General features: G+C 47.4%; 7 protein-coding genes across 7 annotated transcripts, besides 1 other annotated feature; 3 read left to right on the top strand and 4 right to left on the bottom strand.

The window, feature by feature from the left end:
- Nucleotides 1-326: 326 nt before the first annotated feature.
- UA08_05737 (hypothetical protein) lies at nt 327-4,482 on the top strand (the record flags this gene model as incomplete). Its single annotated transcript, XM_020268040.1, has 7 exons — nt 327-402; nt 632-1,139; nt 1,223-1,401; nt 1,464-2,412; nt 2,580-3,337; nt 3,377-3,416; nt 3,714-4,482. The coding sequence occupies 7 exons, from the start codon at nt 327-329 to the stop codon at nt 4,480-4,482; spliced, it is 3,279 nt and encodes a 1,092-aa protein (XP_020118929.1).
- Nucleotides 4,483-5,368: 886 nt separating this feature from the next.
- Nucleotides 5,369-5,893, top strand: UA08_05736 (hypothetical protein; the record flags this gene model as incomplete). Its single annotated transcript, XM_020268038.1, has 3 exons — nt 5,369-5,477; nt 5,556-5,651; nt 5,727-5,893. 3 exons carry the CDS (start codon nt 5,369-5,371, stop codon nt 5,891-5,893), a joined length of 372 nt encoding a protein of 123 aa, XP_020119362.1.
- A 229-nt stretch (nt 5,894-6,122) lies between these two features.
- Nucleotides 6,123-8,348, bottom strand: UA08_05735 (hypothetical protein; the record flags this gene model as incomplete). Its single annotated transcript, XM_020268037.1, has 2 exons — nt 6,123-7,307; nt 7,440-8,348. The coding sequence occupies 2 exons, from the start codon at nt 8,346-8,348 to the stop codon at nt 6,123-6,125; spliced, it is 2,094 nt and encodes a 697-aa protein (XP_020119363.1).
- Nucleotides 7,350-7,436: a repeat region (Identified by RepeatMasker using a combination of RepBase library and repeat library created with RepeatScout).
- A 209-nt stretch (nt 8,349-8,557) lies between the features above and the next one.
- Nucleotides 8,558-9,538, top strand: UA08_05734 (hypothetical protein; the record flags this gene model as incomplete). Its single annotated transcript, XM_020268036.1, has 1 exon — nt 8,558-9,538. One exon carries the CDS (start codon nt 8,558-8,560, stop codon nt 9,536-9,538), a length of 981 nt encoding a protein of 326 aa, XP_020119368.1.
- Nucleotides 9,539-10,208: 670 nt separating this feature from the next.
- UA08_05733 (hypothetical protein) lies at nt 10,209-11,787 on the bottom strand (the record flags this gene model as incomplete). Its single annotated transcript, XM_020268035.1, has 4 exons — nt 10,209-10,829; nt 10,896-11,183; nt 11,258-11,568; nt 11,658-11,787. 4 exons carry the CDS (start codon nt 11,785-11,787, stop codon nt 10,209-10,211), a joined length of 1,350 nt encoding a protein of 449 aa, XP_020119369.1.
- An 802-nt stretch (nt 11,788-12,589) lies between these two features.
- On the bottom strand, nt 12,590-13,822 carry UA08_05732 (hypothetical protein; the record flags this gene model as incomplete). Its single annotated transcript, XM_020268034.1, has 2 exons — nt 12,590-13,727; nt 13,785-13,822. 2 exons carry the CDS (start codon nt 13,820-13,822, stop codon nt 12,590-12,592), a joined length of 1,176 nt encoding a protein of 391 aa, XP_020119370.1.
- Nucleotides 13,823-15,171: 1,349 nt separating this feature from the next.
- On the bottom strand, nt 15,172-16,072 carry UA08_05731 (hypothetical protein; the record flags this gene model as incomplete). The annotated part of the gene is made up of 3 exons (XM_020268033.1): nt 15,172-15,495; nt 15,558-15,799; nt 15,886-16,072. 3 exons carry the CDS (start codon nt 16,070-16,072, stop codon nt 15,172-15,174), a joined length of 753 nt encoding a protein of 250 aa, XP_020119371.1.
- Between the last annotated feature and the right edge of the window lie 299 nt (nt 16,073-16,371).

Raw genomic sequence — 16,371 nt, 5'->3', positions numbered from 1 at the left:
GCCTTTAGCCGCCCGCCCGTGTCAACCGTTCAGAACGTCGAGGGAGAAATTTTCGCAGTCCAACATTGACTGCCTTCTTGACGCCATGAGAAAATGCCTTCTTCTCGCGTTTTAATGACATCTATCCACACAGGCCTCACCTCGTTGGCATACGCCAGCCACCCTCAAGGACGCCTCAAGGGGCGTGTAGGACGCGGGAGTTGGATGCGACGGAGTCGAAGCTTTTCAGGCCTATAATAATTCCTTTTCTCGCTTCCCCTTTGCGGCCATGCCAATATCACCAAGACGAAGAGCTATATGTACTACTCCCTAGCTCTGCTGCGACCATGTCTCGTCCGCAGGTCAGCATCGACCGCCTTACTCCTCGGCGAGTGATGACCGAGCCACGTGAATCAATGAATTGTAAATCGTGTCGGAAAAGAAAGGTACCGCCCTCTTTTCTACCAGTCGATCTTTTGAGTTTAGAGTGGAGGAATGCGCGACTAAGCAGATCTCACGCCACAGATCAAATGCAATCGCGTGCGTCCCAGTTGCGAGGCATGTAAAGTGTTTCAATGCCCGTGCATCTACGGTGAGACTCCTCTGTCCTCGTTCCGTCTGCCTAAACTGCCAATCTAACTATCACACCAAGATGCCATTCCAAAGAAACGAGGCCCCAAAACGGATGTCCTTGAAGCACTTTTGAAACGAGTAGACGGCCTAGAAAGACGTTTGCAGGAAGAAAATAACCCCGTTACTCCCACCAGCGAGAACACGTCATCTACGATTAAACAAAGTGGAAAGGATTCTTCGCTTGACAATTCAAAATCTCCAAACGAGCCAGCCGCGTCTGTACCAGTCGTGGAACCAGCAGAACAGATTCCGCTGGCTTTTCCTGATCGCCGCGGCTCAATTCTTTTGACTCCTACATACAATGGATTTGGAGATCATACATTGGGCGAATTCCGGCCTCAGCAACAGACGCACCGAGCAAGTCGCCAAGAGAAGCCATTTCTCTCTGATGCTATTCTAGACACTTACTTCTCTCGCATTCACGGCAAACCTTTCTACATACTAGAAGAGTCCTCGACACGCCAACGGCATCGCATGGGGCAGTTGCCGGCGCATTTGATGATGGCTATTTACGCCATTACCGTGAGGTACATATTCCTAACGTTGTGCCTTAACCGGGCACTTTACTATGCGATCAATGAAAACATGATTCTGATCCTTGTAATTCTAGATATGCTCAGTCCTCAGAAGGACAAGAGATCTTAGCTCGCTCCGGTCTTAAATATGCACTGAAAGCGCGGCAGGAGGTAGATATTGACAATCCAACGATTGAAGGACTTCAGACCCTCCTCCTCCTCTCTATGGTCTTCTTTGCTTACGGATTGGGCAAAAAGACATATATGACATTATGTACGGCTATTATCATGCCATGACCGTGCTTGTCTCCAAACTAACTAATCACCGACTTCTAGCTAGCTGTTTTGCCATGGTGCTCGCACTAGACCTCTATCGAGAGCCTTCGCCGAAACTCAACCTTTCTCAGACCGAGAAAGAAACAAGGAGACGGATTTTCTGGACGTGTTATATGATGGATCGCTTTGCAACATGTGGATCAAAACGTCCATGTCTGCTATCTAACCACTCAATTCTATTGCGCTTGCCGTCGTGGTCCCCGACATCGTCATCTCATAGCCTTCCTGTTGAGGGAGACATGTTCAACAACTCGGGTCCAAATATCCAATTCTCAATTGATCCACGCAAACGAGGTCAACCTGCAATCGTCCTACTTATCGACATCGTCCGTATACTAGGAATCACAAATCGATATCTTGCTACTGGAGGAGTCAAAGGTGATTCACATTTCCCGTGGCACTCCATGTCGACGCTGTCAAAAATTCGGCAGGAGTTGGACATTTGGGGAGCTGGTGTACAAGACACGTTCATATCGGTTGAAGCGCTGTTTAATCATCCCGAAAGCACGACACTGTTTTTGAGCAAGCTCATTTACCATCTCATTCATTGCTTAATATATCGTCCATTCTTACCACTTGATCTGGCCGAACTTCGAGGAACAGGACAGCATCAATCATGGCAAATAGAGGCGACCAACCTATGTTTCTTGCATTCCAATGCAATTGCCGAGCTTGTTGAGTTTGGTCGTAATTCTTCACTGATTGAATGGCCCGCATTTATCAGCCATTGTGTATCCACTGCTGGAACGGTTCATGTCCATGGAGTACATTACAAAGGGCTCGAAGGTGAGGTCTTTTCGTCTAGTGCAGATTTTCTTGCCAAGGAAATGCAACAAATATCTTGGTTACGACACTATTGGGCTGGCGTTCAACATCAGCGAGAATTGTTGCAGACGGTTTACACCTGTCATTCTGAACTGGTCAGAAACCTGGCCAACAGCACAATGAGGTTTTCTCCTGTTTTCCACCTGGAGGATTTCTTTGATCGTTATCTTGGGATATCGGTGGATAGCTCGCACGTCAGGCTCGTCGATCAGGCAGCTGACTTTGGAAATGATAGGCAAGTTGGGCTGTTACTCTAGGACATTATATTTCATTCTAATCTTACTTGCCTAGCATATCTATGTCAATGCCTCTCGACGGCCATTCTCTTTATAGCACGCAAGCTATAGCAGCGCCGTCATTATCTACGCCGCATTCTTTCCATACCCAGCAACAGCATAATCAACGACAAATTTCGCGTGTTGGTGGTTCTAACATTCAATTCCAACAACAGTCGGACCTATCCAATCTGCAATTCGATAATCTGCAACACTCCCCTTCTCAGCTACAACCTTCATTATACCCCACCTACAATCTCAATGAGCCCTCGTCTTCATCATTCTCGTCTGTACATCAGCTGCAGCAAAATCAACAACGCATTCCCACGGCTTTTTCGCCAATACTCGGATTCTCTCCGTCCCCATTTCTCTCAGAAGCACTCACCACAACAAACGCGCAAACACCTCCTGCTAATTTTCAATACGCGACATTTCCCTTCGATGCCTCTCATGCTACTATTACTACCCAGGCGAAAATCTCGGGTGTCGCAGCACAGACACCAAGTGGTCAGTCGCAGACAAGCGATTCTCATTCTCACACCACCATTAGTGAAAATGGTCCGCCCTCTGAAAAGGATCCTTTTCTTAGTCTACTGGAACAGTTGGCTGAGAATGAACATGCTGAAGGGGACGGACCAAGCGAACTTGACTATTTACTGAGCGCTGGGATCCATGCCCCCTCAAATAATGAAGCTGCTTCCTCGGAGACCGGAGATGGAATGGCTTCTGCAAATAGGGAGGCACTAGATGCAACAGGCCAGGCTTTGGATCACGGTATTGAAGATGGAAGATCTTGATGACTGTCTATCATAGTTGAACATAGTTTAGCGCGACGTAATTTTGTACTAAAAGCGTGAGTTATACATACAAAAGCTATATCTGTTTATTCTACTATCCTTGCTCCGATTGTAATCGTATCAGCTACGTTTTGAAATTGTGTATTTTGTAACATGTAAATCGGGCAGAGGCGGCGGTGATTTGAAGCTCTTTCTAGAATGTTCAATCCGCATGTCTTGGCGTGAAAGGTCAACTTTAACTCGACCTCCAAAATCCCCCAAATCTGCTCTTTATGATCAATTCCGTAAATCAACTATCTTCACCGTTCTTTTTTTGTTCGGTTTGACTGAATGAACAATTTATATTCCAATAGACATTTGTTCTCCCCTTTATCCATCCATTACATCATCCTCTTGACAGTCTTTTTGAACTGCTTCCTCTCATCTGCCGCAGACTCTTGCTCGGTGGTTGACAATCTCGACATTCTACAATTGTGTTTAGTCGACGATCCTCGCCAAACACCTACTGTTCAAATTGACTTGGGGTTTTCCGACGACGCGACCCATCAAGACGATCATTATATGTTGGGCAATTACATCCGCCAGACGACACGGTCGTTGCGTTTCTCTCCTTCACCGCTTCGATCTTTGGTCCCCTCTTCTTCATATTTAGCGACATCTCGTGCTTTTACAACGGTCTATAGGTTAGCATCTACGCCGAATCTGAAGCAAGCAAGCACCATGGCATCTTCATCTTCGCCTCTACCCGCCGAGGCGTCGTTGAATGATCAACAGCAGCAACAACAACAACAACAACAACAACAACAACAACAACACACAAATGCCGAGAACGAAGCCAACAACAGCAACGAAAAACTCGCGCTACCACCCGTTCCCGAAGCAGGAGAAGCCCAAAAACTAGACGTCAGCGGCCAAACCGGCACAACAGTATCACTAGACCACCTCGGCCCCATTGTGGTCAATCAAGATGGCACCATGAGTCGGATTTCGAATTGGGACAAGATGACGGAGATTGAGAAGAAGAATACACTCAGAATTATTGGGAAAAGGAACAAACAGCGTTTGGAAGCACTGAAGGCCGCTGGGGTGGGGGGAGAAGGAGAGGAGGGATCCGTTTCTTGAACTGTACGTACATACCTATCAGATGTATGTTGAATGTACGGTAGTGTACCATACTTTTGAATTATGAATGGCTGGGTAGCAAGGCGTTAGGGAGAATATCACGGTAAAAGGATTTCTTTATTCAGCTTCAATCTCGAATATGGGCTGGGTTCTTGAAATAGAGCGATCTCCAATAGCGCTATCTTTCTTCGCAGCAGCCCAATGCAAAGGAACAAGCATTATCATTCTAGTCTTCTACTTCTCGTAACGGTGCCTCTCGACTAGATATCAACTAACAATGATCTTTAATAGTAATAGTAATAGTGTGAGCGGGTGGTTTATCAGCGGCAGATTTACTTCCAACTTCTTATGCTCTTTAATCTCCAGGAAGAAAACCGGTGACTCTGTCCCTCGCTCGCATAGTTAGCCAACCATATCTCCATTGAGTGAATCTTCAGACCCTCTGGACTTTGTGAGTAAAGACTAAACTAGGAGACTTGTTCTGATGAATGTATATCCCATATCATCGTCTAAATAGGGAATAGCGAATATCACATGGAAAAAAAAAAAAAGAAAAAAAAGAAAAAATCCCGAACGCGGGGAACCCCGACATTGGCCTGAGGCTTCGTGAGAAAGCAGCATTTGTGTATGACATTGTAAAATGCCTGTATGCTACCCGCTTGTGAGCAATCAAAGTCAGCTTATTCCTAAAAAAATACGCGTAATCATTGTAAAAACGGTATGTACGGTAAATGACGACATATGCACAATCGATACCCCGCTCGACTTCTCCACCCCCAATAATACTTACTAGTAAGCAACAACCTCATCTTTCTTCTTTGCTATACTCTTTTCCAAACCATCGCAAACTTTTATACCTGCAAGTCAGAAAGAGATAATAAACACAATGCCCGACCACGAACCAGAGCCAAAGCGCTTCGAGCCCAAAACCCCCGTTCAACTCGATCCGCCCAAGGACGACCCGATCTCAATTGAAGAATTGTCCAAATCCGATGGTACGAGAGGACATTCTCTTACTACTACCTCAATTGCATGAATTCGTGGTTACTAATTGTGTATTCGATTTGATCCAGGAACTGATCCCAACCGCCCAACCTTGGTCGCTATCAAAGGGACCGTGTTTGACGTGAGCAAGAATGCTGCATATGCGCCTGAGGGACAGTATCATGGTATTTTTTTTTGATTCTTCTCATTGTATATTCATGCAATAGCGTGTTAGTGCTAACAAATCTCGTGTTTAAAAGTCTTCGCTGGCAAAGACCCCTCTCGCGCATTGGCTACTTCATCGCTGAAAGTCGAGGATTGCCGACCGGAGTGGCAAGATCTAGACGATAAATCGAAGACGGTTCTGGATGAGTGGTTTCTTTTCTTTAGCAAGAGGTATAATATTGTTGGAAAGGTTCACTCATAGAGGGAAGCATATATTTGAAGTTGGCTTGAAAGAATACTATTTACCTATTGGTAGGGGTTGTGTTCAAAGCTGTATGCATTGGACGGAAATTATATAGAAAAAGAAAAAGAAAAAGAAAGGAAAAAAACGCCTGCTAATTGATACCCTTAAATACTTTTTTGCTGTTGACTACACCAACAACATAATCGACCTAATATAGAAATATTTACCGCCAATATATACAACAGAATCAGGCTTTGCCTTTCCTTTGTCGTCGTTGCTGGCGTTTACGGGCAATGATTCGGTTTCTCTTCGCGATCCTGTTCTTCTCATCATCGTCGTTGTCACCGTCACCAGCATCCGCCTTTTTGTCATTCTTCTTATCTCCTTTATTCACCCGACCGTCTGGTCTCTTTCTCTTGATCCCCGTTTTGTTGGGTCCTTGGGTATCCCGTCCCTTATCATCCCCATCACCTTGCTTGTTGCGTGCCTTTTCTTGAAACTCTTTCCTCCTCTTCACAACTTGAGCATTCTCAATTGCGAACTCGACAATGAGTCTCTTCTTCTTCTCAGTCTCTCCATCACCACTAGGCTTGGCTTGCACAACATGTCCGTTGAGCCAGCGTAGTCCCATGAGCGCATGTCGATGGTTGAAGTATTCAATAAACCCGTAGCCTCGACTACGGCCAGCGCCAGTCTTTTCCTCGATCTTGCTGCCGTCGCGTCCTTCAAAGACAATCTTGGCTTGTTTGACAAGACCTTTGCCCTTTTCGCGGCGGTGTTTGTCATCTTCTTTGGTCTCCTCTGAGCCGCGCGACACTTCATCTGCTGATAGCGGTTGGCGGCGTCCTTCTTTGACGTCTTTGGCGAATCCGACAATGGCTTCTCTGGCAAGAGCCTTTAGGTCCTTGGAAGTAACTGATCGCGGGATGTTGCGAATTGATAAACGAGTGAGACTTAGATGCAAAGTCGGGTTGTTCTTGATGAGATTTTGGCGCTGCTTGAGACTGTCTTCTCTCATTTTGATTTCCGACGGCGCTAGTTTCTGGTACAGTGAGGAATTGGACGTGATGGTTCCTTCGGTTAGAAGGAAGAGTCGTCGCTTGTCCTTGTCCCTCTCGGTCCGCCGCGATACTCCTTCCTCTGTCAGCTTGTTGGCTGCTGATTTGGAAACAGCTCGAGAAACGTTCAAGACACGGTCTTCCATGGTGTACCTTCCAGTCGGGTCAAGTGTGTCATTCTGCAGGACAGACTGCTTGATGCTCGAAGCATTCTTCTTTGAATTGGAGTCTTCGTTTCCAACACCAGTCTGCTTCGGGGCATCCTTGATGCATGCAATTGCGTCCTCGGGCTTCCAGAAACAAACAAAGCCCGTTCCTCTTGGGCGCTCTGTTTCGTAGTCCACAACGATACGCGCGTATCGCACTGGTCCAAACTGTTTAAAATGTTCGTATAGTGTCTCATCAGTAGTGGTGAAAGGCAGGTTGCGAATGAAAATTGTAGAAGCATTTCGTTCGTCTTCCTCGTCTTCTTTAGCCTCGTCTTCATAGTCATCTTCTTCATCAACGCTCCCTTCTTCTTCTTCCTCCTCCTCCTCTTCATCTTCGTCTGATTCAATATCAACGCCCTCATCGTCATTTTCAACGTCAACCTCATCGGAAGAACTTTTAGCTGGAGAAATTTCCTTGCCGTCAACATCCATGGCGTCATCATCCTCATCCTTCTTCTCCGTAGCCTGCTGTGCCTCTTCCCAGACACTTTTCTCCACTGCCCAGTCGACAGCCAGCGTTCTGCCATCAACCTCCTTTCCATTCACAGCCTCGAGCGCTTTCTCGGCATTCTTCCGGCCGCGCAGCACAACGAATCCAAAACCCGCCTGCACATTGCCCTTCTTCGGCACAACTGCATGTTTAACTTTTCCAAAACTGCGAAACAGGGCGGCAAGCTGATCGGAATCTTTGATAGTCCAAGGCAAATTTCGTACAATCAATCTGGGAGGTTGAGTTTGTTCCCTTTGACGTTGACGCTCCGCCTTGAGTTTCTCGGATTCTGCAGAAGGCACACTTCTCCCTTTGTTCTCATCGATTTCACGCTTACGTGGTTGCGCAACCTCGACTTTGATTTTTCGGCCCTCGAATTCGGCGCCATTGAATTCCTCCAATGCACGCTCGGCGTCTTCGATGTCTGCAAAAGTCACAAATCCATAGCCTCTGGACTGCTTGGTTTCCGGGTCGAGCACGACTGTTGCATGTTTGAGCACGTAGGATTGAGAGAAGAACTCTGTCAGTTTTTCTGTTGTCGCTGAGGCTGGGAGAGATCGCACGAAGAGTTCTCTCCTCAGCTTTGATTTCGCTGGTGCTTCGTCGGCAGGGTCAGCCATTGTCTCGGTTTGCTCTGGCAGTGTTTCTTCGACTTCTTTAGATTCAAAGGTGCCGTCCTCAGACAGACGGCGTCTTTTGTTTCCAACTTCAGCCATGTTGGATTTTTCCTGTCGTTGAAAGATGAGAGAGGGAAAAGAAAAAAAATAAATTGACGGCAGAAAATATGATAACGGGCGGACGCTAAGAGGAGCCCGCAAGGCGGTGAGCAGCTTGCCCTTTACTCCACCATCAATCAACATGTCCGTCCTGAATCCTGAGAATTGTTTTATTTGTGATGCTGCAAGAATGAATCCATCTGTCAGATATGGACCCTAAATCGAATAACCTAGCTAACAGACCCCAAAGTTCAAGCCCGGCAACAACAACAAAGGTCCAGCAGCCCAAACCACAAGCTCTCCCTAATCGTGCCGCTCCATCAGCCATACAAGTATCGACTCGCCAGAAGGGGAACCCAATTTTGAACCATGTGAAACTGGTGCCATGGGAATATGCCGATATACAAGCCGACTACGTTCTGGGCACAACAACCTGCGCTCTGTTTCTCTCCTTGAAGTATCATCGACTACGCCCCGAGTATATCTACGCCCGGATACGGCTTATCGCTGGCAAATACAACCTGCGCATCCTGCTTGTTATGGTGGACATACAAAGCCACGAGGAGACGCTAAAGGAGCTTTCCAAGACTTCCATAGTGAACAACGTGACTTTGATTTTATGTTGGTCAGCGCCCGAGGCCGCGCATTACTTGGAACTGTTCAAGTCGTCCGAGCACGCGCAGCCCACTGCCATTCGGACGCAGCAGGCGCAGTCCTATCGAGAAAGTGTCATTGAGTTTATCACGGCCCCGCGAAGTGTGAACAAGTCGGATGCAGCTAGTTTGATGTCCACATTTGGTAGCCTCCAGACAGCCATCAATGCGCAGCCCGAGCAGATCAGCTCTGTTCCTGGCTGGGGAGAGAAGAAGGTACGGCAATGGTCTAGTGCCGTTCGCGAGGATTTCAGAGTTGAGTCGTCCAAGAAGATGGTAGCTCCTCCGAGAGATATGAACCTAGATACGCAGAGTGCCGACGAAGATTCGGCATTGGATCGCGGCATGGAAGATATAGAAGATGAGGATGCAGAAGAAATGCTCCTTGCTTCGGCTCAGAAGGCTAGCGAAATACAGGCTGAGCAGCAGTCGCCTGGTGAGATGACTTTAACCAAGAAGAATACCCAGGAAGCAGAAGAGGGCATGACCGAGGGCATCATGGACGCTTTATCCAAGTTACGAGAACGCAATGGTTGAAGCAATTCGGAAGGAGGCCTATAATCTCCATATTCCGAACAGCAGTGTAAGCACACTTATCTGGTGAATTATTCATCCTTCCCTTCTCACCCGAGCCTAAGGAAAGAAGCACACGCTATCGGGCTATGCATGTCAACGATTTCAATCCGGAACCTATAATCTACAGGCTGGATGTGCGAATGGAGCTTGCACTAGAACACACCACATCTCCCGATGGCCCTAGTGCTCCCGACTCGCAAGACTGCCGATTTGCACTTATCGTGTTAGAAGTAGCCGCGATGCTTCGGCTTCCTGCTCTCCTAAGCTTGAGCAAGGCATACTACTTATATACTCATCTATTTCAGTCTGATAGGCATATTCGCGCACAGTTTAGTTTGATCGATACCGATTGAAAGAATGGAGGTCAAACTCCTTGTTCTAAGGAAAAGAGAAAAGGAACATCGTAAATCTATACTAAGCGTGTATCTCTGAAACATAAGGGTATTCGAATGGATTCTTTAAACTGCACATTTTTTTTTTTCGTCTTCAAGTGACAAGAAGAGAGAGAGCGCGCGAAAAAAAGAAAAGAGCAATAAATCTTGACTCACTGCATGCTCATACACCACAAAAAGAAATCATATGTGCAATACTTCAAAATCCCCCAGTAAGCAAACAAAATAATTCAATTCAATCAATCATGCGTCGGCTTATCACAGCCAATTCTACCAAGAAGAGCTTTTCGGTCACTGTCACCCAGTATTCCACCATGGGCGCGCCGACTGTGAGCGGGTGCATTTGCCCTGCGCCATGAGCTCTCAGTACCAGACGCCTTCTCGACTGTGGCAACGTTGAAGCTTTCGTTCCTCGGGCTCATAGACACTTCGACTTCCACTTCTTCGTCTTCCTCTTCATCCTCGTCATCACTCCGGTTATCCTCGGCATTCCCAGACCGGATTGCGTGGATGGCGACCCTCATAATCATGGTGAACCACACCAATGAAAGAAGTTCAATGGCTAGGAGGAAAGAAAGGAATACCCATTTGATAGTTGGGTTCATGCAAAACGGGCCTTCTTCGCTGAAGTACGGACCGAACATATACGCAAACCGATTTGGATATCCATCGGTCGTATACAATTCCGCGGTTGTCCCGGAATAGCATCCGTACGGCATTGCTGCGGGCACATTTTGGTAGATCGACCAACAAAGTATGGGGTAGAAGATGTGTCGGGTGATAAACCATGTTAGAATAAATACGACGAATGCGGCGTTGCAGATTGTTTCGTATCCGAAGTACTTGATGATTTTCGCCGTCTGTGCCAAAATATTGTCAATTTTTTTTTGGCCCCTTACTTGCAGCGCAAATTAACTGAAACTCACAGGCAGTAAGAAATCCACAATATCCATCAAAGACAAGACCACGTTCGCAACATTAAAAAAGCGGTATATATACGCAGCGCTCAACAACGTGCTTGTAATCACGTGGTGGCTAAGCATCTGGTAAAAGTCTTTCCGGCGCTCTTCAATATTGACAGTGAAAATTTGTTGAATCCAGAACGCGAGCTGTGTCAGAAGATACCACTTCATTTCTCCGGCAAGGTCTCGTCTGGGCCACTCGGCCCAGATGGCCTTGTAATCCCACCAATAGCTCGAATTGCTCCAAAGATACTGCGTTCCCGAGAGTCAGTCATGAGGCCACGCTAGCATCCCGCCCAGTGTTATCAAAGCTTCAAGAAACATACCATGCCATAGCTCCAGTAAGTCAAGTCATAGCAGACCAACCAGGCTTGTTCAGCGACTCGCACCGAGGCCTTTCTCTTCAAGCCGCAGAACCTGGCCAAGGGAGTAAATATCCAATCCATGCACATGCCGCGGACAGCCGTGAAAGCCAAAAACGCGCTGATCACAAAATATACATCGTCCCAGCCTTGCGTATATAAGCCGGTCTCGGGGTGATAATAGGACATCTGGAAAAAAGGCGCTGTGAAAGACTGGACGGAGGGGTATAGGTTATGGGCGGCGAGCAGCGTCGAGAGGATGGTCAATGAGATACCTAGTTGATGCAGAGTCAGAGCCCATCCAACTACGCAAAATTGCCTAATCGCATATGATGTTGATGTTGCCTCTTTTTTTCTCTTTTACCTATTTGATTCTGAACGACCCATTCTCGCAAGCTGGCATCCTTCTGGAACGACCTCGACGGCGGCGACGACGACGACACGCAGGCATTGAACTGGTCAATCTTCCCGGACGGAGACTGGGCCCGAGACATATTCTCGAAATTCGACTGGAAGATTACCGTCTGGTCATAGAAGATGGAAAAGTTCAGACGAGTCTAGTGGTTGAGACAGACGTCCACTGTACGGCTACGTTCTGGTGCGGAGTATTGGTAGTGCGCCGTGTTCCAAGAGGTGGGTCAGGAACAACCCAAAGCCAGCATGCCAATCAGGCTTTCGCACACTCCAGATTGGACAATGGAAGCAGAATCGAGGCCGCTGTTATTGGCTGCAAAGCAAGTTGCGTCTGGTATATTGATTATTGGCTCGTAACACAGCAGAACTTCGGACGGAAATTCCCAACAGAAAAAAAAAGGCCTCAGGCGCCAGCTTAGCATTATTTAGCCGGGAGGGAAAGCGCGGCCCCCCGCTCAGCCTCTCGCAGTGTCCCCCCGTGCCTTCCCTTCCTGCTGGATCAAAAAGTGAAACATTCACCGCCTGGTGCCCCAGGCAGCCAATCACCTGACCGGCAGCCCTCACGATGGGCTCCGTAATGATGATGCACAGCCCTGATCGGCCCAGGCCACTTGGCGTTGCTATTTCCGGCACACCGTCTGCATCACTCTATCGCTATAGCAGATCTACTCCGTACTCCATGATGCACCGCGTACGGAGTACAGTATACGCTTCAAATCTGCGCGGTGCCAACTACGGCTACTGATGTCGTGCGTTGCGCGGCAAGATTGTCGATCTGTGTCCATCCATGTTGAGGTGCGCTTAAGCCTTAGGCTTACTGTCGTGCATTCGTTGTTCATTCTATTCTAAAGGATACTATACAACTCTTCCACATGCCATCAGCTAGGTCGAGCCATTCTCACCGCCGGCATTTTCCAAGCCAGCCGTGATCTTGTCGACGTATTCCCCAGCATTGATGCCTAGCTGGGCCATGTCCAGCCCTCGACTGCGACCGCGACCATTCATTGCTCTTGACAAGGCCCGTACGACCTCCTCCTCTTCCCAAATGCTGCCCCCTCCATCTTCCTCCCCCGCACCTGCATCACCTGCGCCCTCCATGGCCACGGCCGTGCGCCAATACCAGTCATCGCGAGCCTTGAGCGACTTGTCCCGCACTACTGCATTGCGAGTCACACTCAGACTATGTAGCTTAGAATTGGCGTTGGTCAACGCGGCCGTAGCGGCGCCAACAATCTGGTTGATCTGGTCACTCTGCGACGGCGGACTATAGAAGAACCGATGGGTGGCAGAAATGTAGATCAGGGCGGCGCAAATGCTGTCGAAAACGGCCAAAAATAGATACCGGATCATATTCATGCTGGTGAACAGACTCAATGGAGGAATCTGACCAGCGCGAACCGCTGGCGATGCAAATGCGATCGGATCGAAAGTGCTCATGGTATACGAGTCAATTCCGGCCAGCGCTAGTGCAGCAAATATAAACCAATTCCGCCATCTGGCCGCTTCGGTTCCTGCGAATGGAGCAGCGGTGGCTACTGCGAGAATAAGTAGATGTAGGAGATGAGGCACGAGTGTGTTCAGAGGCAGGTAAAATAACAGATATGACATCGGGTCGTCGGGCTCGCAAAACTGGCATGATAAGAGAGCTTCAGGGCCGAAACGCAAATAAATCTTTCGCGCTCCGGTCGAAGTCAACTTTGCCTGTAGCAACTTGTCGTAATCAGTCAGGATATTGCCGGGTCTGCCCCGAGCTAGACGGGAGAAGAGGACTTCAGTGGGTGTGTTAATGCGCGAGCCGGTTTGCGTGAAGATGTTGGGGGCTGGTGCATATGGATTTGACGGCACGCTTAGAGTGAGAAGGATGACAATGGTGCCGAACAATAGATTCAGAGCTCGGTTTGCATCTGCGGGGATCGGTCGAGGAGGAGGGCGATGTGCGAGCTGGGCTCGGAGGGTGCGGTAATAGTTGATGATGCGAGGTAGAAGGACAGGCCCAAAAAAGAGGGCGAGGGACTTGATGCTATTTGCAAATTAGCTTTGCCATGCTTGCTGTCCTCACGATGCGAAAACCACTTACTTCCCCCAGGTAAGAAGCGAAAGCAGGGAGGTTGCCATTATCTCTCCACCATGCCTATGGATAGTATAGTTGGCAGACACTGAGCAGCAGCGGAGATTGTTATAGCTCAGAACAAATAAGCAATCATATCATTTCTGGAGGGTGACTGCTGGAGTCTTGGACTGTGACACGCCAAATCTTCCGAGTCGGGTCGAGCCCGATTAGGCTTAGCCCAGGTTAGTTAATGCCAAGATATTGCATTAACATCCTTTTTTTCAACCATCCACACGCAAATTAGAGGGCCCTTTTTTTATATATAGTCTAGTCAATCAAAAGTGGCTGGAACGGCCAACAAAGAAATCAAACAGACTAAGTTGCTCGTTCATGTCAGTACCAACACGCCCGTCCAGTTGCAAAGAACTACCCTATCTGCCTAGCAAATGTTTCAACCAAATTAATTCCATAGCACTAGTATAAAATTCTAATCCTGCTTCAGTACCTAGGTAGTATTCTCCCTAGCAGAGTTTCTAGCAGGCCAATTTATTCATAAATGACAGTGGTTAACGATTCGATTGATTACTCAAATACTTAAACAGGTGTACTCGGGATGCATCTCCGTGGCTGTTTCTGATGTATACGCGCCTCTGAAGAACAGCCATACTCGCATTCTGTTTAGAAGTAAAACGCCTTGTTTCTATTGCGGACTGTTTTGCAAGCTTACAGTACAGACGGGGGTTCGCTCTTTAAAGGAGTAGTCTGGGAAGTTCTTCAGGCTAGAAATCTACTATAGCCCAAAGTATCAGGCAAAAGCTGCCTCATTAATAGCTGGCAATTGATATAGCCGTGCTACATTTAAAAGGCCATCTTTCTGTCCTATGCTTCGTTTTCAACTTGAAGTTCGCATCTAGGAATAGATTCCGCAAATGGCAAATTTGGTAACTATGCAACGGAAACTCCCGTTATTAGCGCAGGGAGTGGATCAGACCCACCAGATGAGGTACGGACATTGATTGATTCTGAGCTGCGCCAATCGGTCAGGTTTGAGAAAAGACTAATATCTAAGATACTGTGTCTCTATCCTTATTTGATTGTGAATCAAAGGACAAAGCTAGGGAAAAGAAATATTGTCTGTGCGAGCTGACAGGTAGCAGAAACGAGAGCTGTCATAGAGATAGAGAGAGAAAGAAGGAAGGGTATATTTTATGTACAATCATGAGCAAGCGAGCGTCATGCATTTCATTCCGCTGGAATGGAACTAAAGTTGGATCTCAAGAAAAGAACGAGAACAACAGGCATCGCCAAAAACACCGAATCACTTTAACCCGCTGATAGATATTCGCAGTAGCGAACCTTGCATGCATTTCTCGTCAGATAAAGAAAAGAGAAAGAAAGAGCGAAACGATTGATTTTAAACAAAATTTGCTGCTTGCATAGCAGGATGATGAGCAAGATCAGGCCTCGTCACGTCGCTACTGGAAACGGGGTCGGTGGCAGTAGCCGTTTTTTCACTTGAAGAAGAAATGGTGACTTTCAGTGGAAACCGAGGCACGCTTCGTTGTTCTGCTGAGCGCGTAACGCTGGCCTGGCGGTATGTAGGCAAGCCATCTTGGCCGGTGTTCAACTTGAAGGATCTTTGACTGCTGTTGGAGTCGACGACTTTGTCGGCTACGGCGCCGTGAGAGCGGACGTGACGGGCTGTTAGGGAGCGTTCGGTGTCTGCGAAGACGAAGCTCTGATTACAAAAGGATTAGCAACAGATCTTTTATATACATATGGGAGACGGGGAAAACATACTGCCATGAAATTCAAGATTCCCATAGTCATCGCCATGATTCCAGCAGACGCAACCACTCTCCAAGATGGGAGTCCCATGTTATCCACGCTGTAATCATTGTTGTTCAGGTTCCCAAGCAGAGAAACACCCATGACAATCATAATCAGTGCTAGAGGCACAAAGGTGGCAGATTTACTAAGCTGGGGAGCAAAGCGGATGAAAAAGTCTTCGAAGACTGGCAGTTCCGTGACGATGAGGAAGACTGTACTTACATCAGCTGTCTGTATAGCTTGAAGACGAAAAAAAAAAAAACAACATATATGCAGAGCAGATGCCGGCAGTACTCACTACTTATTATGACCGTGATGGCATGGCTGACGGCCTCAAAGAAGAAGAAATTGTTGTTCATGGAGATTTTGATGAGCATCACCACGCCTGCAGCGATGGTATCGAGGAAGACGATTATGTTGATACCTCGAATGACATTGAGAATCACATAGCCTGGACCAGCCAGAGCTTTGAAGAAGTTGGCCATGATTTTATTTGGATTTGGTTGATTATTAATTTCTTTTTTCTTTCCAAACTTGTGAGTGAGAGTGGTTCAAGCAGAGGAAAAGAAGCAGACGAATTATCACGTTTTACTTCAAATGAAAGAGAGCCCGTCAAGGGAGATAATGGTGATGGTGATGATAATCAGAGTTCACGGTCTAGCCAGCAGAACCGTGAAAGAGAAGAAACACAGGAGACTTGATTAAATAGGGTAGAAATAGATGGTCTGTCTTGAAGACCAGGCGAAGGATTAGAGATGAGAAAAGAACAGGCGAAAAAATAGAA

Source organism: Talaromyces atroroseus, assembly GCF_001907595.1.
Source record: "Talaromyces atroroseus strain IBT 11181 chromosome Unknown scaffold_7, whole genome shotgun sequence".
Classification (NCBI taxonomy): Eukaryota; Fungi; Ascomycota; class Eurotiomycetes; order Eurotiales; family Trichocomaceae; genus Talaromyces; species Talaromyces atroroseus.
The sequence above is the reverse complement of the archived record's forward strand: the minus strand, read 5'-3'. Positions and strand labels throughout refer to the sequence as shown.